The 5,282-nt window shown below is 39.7% G+C and overlaps 1 protein-coding gene across 1 annotated transcript in view; it reads left to right on the forward strand.

Moving 5' to 3' along the window:
* LOC107698989 (disks large-associated protein 3-like) overlaps positions 1-5,282 on the forward strand; it is a 245,571-nt gene that overhangs the window by 217,062 nt on the left and 23,227 nt on the right. The window contains exons 7-8 of the mRNA XM_016500124.1: positions 1,094-1,593; positions 1,688-1,782. Of these exons, the coding sequence (XP_016355610.1) occupies positions 1,094-1,593; positions 1,688-1,782 (595 nt within the window). The remainder of the gene's footprint in view (positions 1-1,093; positions 1,594-1,687; positions 1,783-5,282) is intronic.

Below are 5,282 nucleotides of genomic sequence, written 5' to 3' on the forward strand. Positions count from 1 at the left end.
CTCAGAAATAGGCGATGGGCTCTGATTGGTTAGCTAGCCCAGTGTGTTGTGATTGGCTAAACCGCCTCTAGTGCGCAAACGTCCCGTCCCTCACCTCAGCGGCATGTGCTCCGGTTGTATTGTAAACAATGGCGTCATCTATATTGCTTATCAGTTTGAGCCCGATTGAGAAGCAGAGGATATTATTAAAGAGGATCGTGCTTTATCTGGGTTTGTGATGTCATGAAGTCAGGAAGTAACTTGTTGTAGTCCCTACCAGCCGTTTTTGTAGGCATTAAACTGCCAGAATTTTAAAAGACAGAAGGTAATGGTACTTTTACTTCAGTATATTTTTTCAGTACTCTTTCCACCACTGTGCATATATCAGTATGTATTCTCACAATTTTCTTTGTCTTTGCTGTAAACTGTAGTTCTTTTACTATCTATCTATCTATCTATCTATCTATCTGTCTATCTGTCTATCTGTCTGTCTGTCTGTCTTAGTCAGAAGCAAAATAGTTCTCCATACCAACTTTCAGCTTGACAATTACCAAAATTCTTCCATAACACTAGTAAAGGTTGTGACCCAACACTTTGTCACTCATAAAACAATGACAACAGGTTAGTGGCTACTGATACTAACACTAATGAGATCAGACCTTTAGATGCAGAAGCTTATGGCCGTCACTAACATTGTAATTTTGTTTTCTCTTACAATACGGCCAAACGATAAACAAAAAGGGGGAAGGATGAAATTACAAACAAGGCACCTATAAAGAAGCCACATGCTTGTCTTGGTTGTATTTTTTTTAATTGTACTGAAAACATATCAGTGTTTGTGTTGGTTTGTGTACCCATCTTTTTTCTTACCTACAAAAATGTACCTAATACTTGAAGCCTCCAGCAGGTTATGTGATGTAAGTCCTTGCATCCTCACCTTCCTCTGTTCTCCTTACTAATGATTTTCCCTCTTCAGCAGAAAGTTAACTCAAAGGAAGAGTATGTTTTATTCCTTCTGTGGTGACACTTTTGAGTGAACATCCCTTTATCTTTCAACTGAATGATATATTTGAATAGCAGTATTAATAAAACCTTTCTGTCTTTGTCGGTCTAGTGTTCCCACACAGGAAAGGACCCCCTCCTCTTCCCCCTCGCATGTCCAAGCCAATGATCTCAGTGACCGCTCAGAGCAGCACTGAGTCCACTCAGGACGCTTACTTCCAGAGTACAGGACAGCCCGCTCTGGTCAGGCCCAGACAGCACAGCAATTCAGTGGACCTGACGGAGAGCAGCGGGGGCCGTAGCTCCAGAGGTGGGCACTATCTTGGTGGGGGCACGGCGCGTGTCAGACAGAGCAGCAACTCCGCGGAGAGTCTGAACGGCAGGGCCCTTCACAGCATCGCCTACCCTGGTGGACCTGGTCCAATGAAACCGAAACACAGCAGCTCAGCCGATAACCTGCTGGAGGGGTCCAGGGGCTCTAGGGAGCGGGCTGGAGGCAGCCTGGGAAAATCAGCCTCTCTCCCCCAGAACAGTATGTCCCTAGCTAAAGCTCTAACTGGAGGAGAACAGGAAGGACGAGGGAGGAAGTGGAGACCCTCTATTGCAGTGCAGGTATAAGAGGGGATAATCCCATGAGCGATTCAGACCCAATGATGTCTCTCTCTTGTGCAACATTTTGTTAAATGTCTCTCTTTGTGTTTTCCAGGTGGACAGCTCAGAGACGTTGTCTGACTCAGACCCAGAAGGCAAATCGCTGAGAGAGGTGCACTCCATAGGGGTTCAGGTGGAGGATGACAAGAGGTAGATCTAGCTTGTTTCATTTTTCATCTCTATATCCTATAACATTTTTGAAATGGCATAAAATGGCACAGTTTTCTATCCTGTGTTGATATATTTAATATTAAAACAAGAAGTTGGGGAGTATTGAAGGGCTCCTCACTGTGTTCACACTTGTCATGTTTGGTTCGATTAAAATGAACTGAGGTGTGATTGCTCTGTTAGTGCGGTTCGTTTGAGTAAGTATGAATGCTGCCATCCGAACTCTGGTGCGCACCAAACAAGTGGACCGAGACCGCTAAAAAGTTGGGTCTTGTTCCGCTTCCAAACGAACTCTGGTGTGATTCGAATAAAATATGAACGCAAGACGGACCAAATACTTCTAAACGAACCAAAATCAGGAAGTAATGACAAGATTCGACGCTATGCGACATGATTTGACGAAGCGGAACGAGTGGTGTATCCAAAACAAAATGAGCAGAGGGCAAACGTGGAGTAATGAGGAGGTAAAGTATCTTTTATGAGCTCTTCGTGAGTTCGCAGGTGGTGAAAATAAAATCATAAGAACACGCAGTGCGCGCAGTCCAGCAGACGGCATTAGGTGTGTTCGACTTAAAGCGCAGACTGATCGGTGAATGGATGCTTTGATATCATACACCCGCAGCGCCGCTTTAAGTCAAACACAGCTTTTGTTTGGGGTGTTCGGTGAGTTCCATCGTGAAATATACATCATTCAACCCGACCAATCAGGTTGTGAACGTATCATTATGCCTTTTGGTTCGGTATCTTTAGGTTCGCTGTCAAAAATGCCAGTGTGAACGCTAAGCGGACCAGGACCAAATGTATCGTTTTCTTTTTTGGTCCGGACCAAAACGAACCAAGAGAACCGAACTATAAGTGTGAACGCACAGTTAATTTAAGTTGCCAATATACTTTTATTTATATAATAGCCATGAATCATGAGTTGCTACTTGCTATTCTGGTTGGTGACAGGCAGTATTAGTGGGAGGGACATTCTCTATTTTTTAACATTCCTGGGCCATTGAAACTACTGCGCCATTGACTTTAAACCAGATTTTTGTTGGTCAATGGCGCAGTCTATTTCAGTTGTCTCAATGCGCCTGAACACACCTCATTTTCAGACCAGCACGCCCATGGGCGCACAAATGGGTGCAAATGCATTTGCTATTTAAACAACGTGGCGCAGGATGTGAAAATGACAACTGCGTTGGGCTGAAACTAGCAAAAAACACGTGCGTCACGGTCGCGCCTGGCGCCACATTGCGCCAGGTGTATGATAGGGGCCCCCTGAGTGCAATATTAGTCATCAGAATTGATTAGAGTAAATGTATAATGAACGGTTTACATTTTGTTTTAAATACTGAGAACTGTACTTGGGACTTGAGAGCTGAGAATTGTTTCAGGAATTTTAGGAATTGTTCCATTAAAAAAATAATAAAATGAAAAAATGTATACCTCTTTTAAGAATGAAGTCATTAATAATTCTGCATTTACACAGAATGAATTGACTTCTCGTCTTTTAAAGAAGTTACTTCTTTTTTTCGTCATCATTTGGCAAAGCAATTGTATTTCTTTTTTCTTTATTTTATTATTATTATTATTTATTCAAATTACTAAAAGAATCGTTAAGTTCTTTACAATTCCCATCCCATATATATATATATATATATATATATATATATATATAATTTATTCAATTTTGTCAAGATTTTTGGTAAACAAACATGTTAAAGAATTTGCATGTTTTTGGTACTATATAGTTTAAGTTGATATTAATACATTTCAGTGTTTGATTTTAAGGACATCTTTGTTTTCTTATGTATAGTTACAAAACACTACTTGATGTCCCATGTATAGTCTAAGCAGCTGAGAACCAGTGCACTTCTTATAGATTAATTTAATCTTAACAGATATGGACTAAAAGCTACAGATGTGGACTAAAAGCTTACATAGGCTCTTTAATTATCTCTCTGATATTTCTCTTCATTCTCCTGATTGGTGAAAAGGCAGTCAAGGGTGGTTAGTTTATTTCTGAGGTGGGGTGGAGTGTGAATGTGTCACAGTGTTAGATGAGCAAGAGGTGCAGGTGCAAGGTTCACACACAAGCAAGCACACACGCAGTGGGTGTACGTGGTAGTAACATGGAGTGAGGTGAGAGGGTATAATTAGGCAGCCATTACGCAACACGCTAAAACCTATGAAATGATGTCACTGTCACTAATCCACAAATGAGCTATGATATGCTTTGTGTCTTGTGATCATTAATTAACCTTGTCAGCCTCTTTCTTGATTTAGCAGAAATACTGTTGGTTTGGAGTCATTTTATGTATTTTTGGTATTCAGACATTTATTAAAGGCTTTAGTACAAGATAAAGGTGTAGTTCACCTAAAAATGAAAAATTGCTGAAAATGTACTCACCCTCAGGCCATTCAATATGTACATGCATTTGTTTCTTCATCAGAACAGATTTGGAGAAATTTTGCATTACATTACTTGCTAACTAGTGGATCCTGTGCAGTGAATGGGTGCCATCAGAATGAAAGTCAGTTTGTTGTGAAGTAATGTGTTGTGAAGTGCAAAGCTGCTTGCTTTTAAGAAACAAATCCATTGTCAAAGTGTTTTAACTTTTAACTGTCACTTTTGGCCAAAATACCAGTCTAAAATCCATAAATAAGAGGACTCATGTTTTAACCAGAAGCAGAGGTTTGAAGTTAAAAGTGTCAAACACACAACCTTTCACTTCATAAGTCATTAATTTATGTACTGGATTTGTGTCGATTACTTGTGGACACCCATTCACTGCAGAGGATCCACTGGTGAGCAAATGATGTAATGCTAAATTTCTACAAATTTGTTCCGATGAAGAAACAAACTCACATACATCTTGAATGGCCTGAGGGTAAGTAAAATTTCAGCAAATTTTCATTTTTTGGGTGAACTATTCCTTTAACTTCTATATCAACAGCATTTGTGTCATATAATGTTGATTACCACGAAAAAAAATCCATTCCCTCAATTTCTTACAGTTGTGGCAATTACAATGGAAATAAATGGGGCCCAATCTGTAAACGTTAAAAATATTTTCAGTAGAATAGAATCAGAATCAGAATGAGCTTTATTGCCAGGTATGTTTTCACATACGAGGAATTTGTTTTCATGACAGAAGCTTCCGCAGTGCAACAATGACAGCAACAGTACAAAAACACAGATAATAAAAGAAGAATAGAAAAATAAAAAAATAGAACAAGTAAATAAGAAATAAAAATATATAAATTGACAATTGTATGTGCAGGTATATTACAATGAGACAGTTTTGTATGTAGGTATATTATGTGCAAATTTGAGGTGTAGACTAAGTGTGTGTGTTAGATAAATAAGTGTATGAGTGTATAAATAGTGTTGTGTGTTCCACAGTTATTGTCAAGTGTTCATGAGATGGATTGCCTGAGGGAAGAAACTGTTCCTGTGTCTGGTCGTTCTGGTGCTCAGAGCTCTGTAGCGT

Source organism: Sinocyclocheilus anshuiensis, unplaced genomic scaffold (genome assembly GCF_001515605.1).
Source record: "Sinocyclocheilus anshuiensis isolate Anshui unplaced genomic scaffold, SAMN03320099.WGS_v1.1 scaffold74, whole genome shotgun sequence".
Classification (NCBI taxonomy): Eukaryota; Metazoa; Chordata; class Actinopteri; order Cypriniformes; family Cyprinidae; genus Sinocyclocheilus; species Sinocyclocheilus anshuiensis.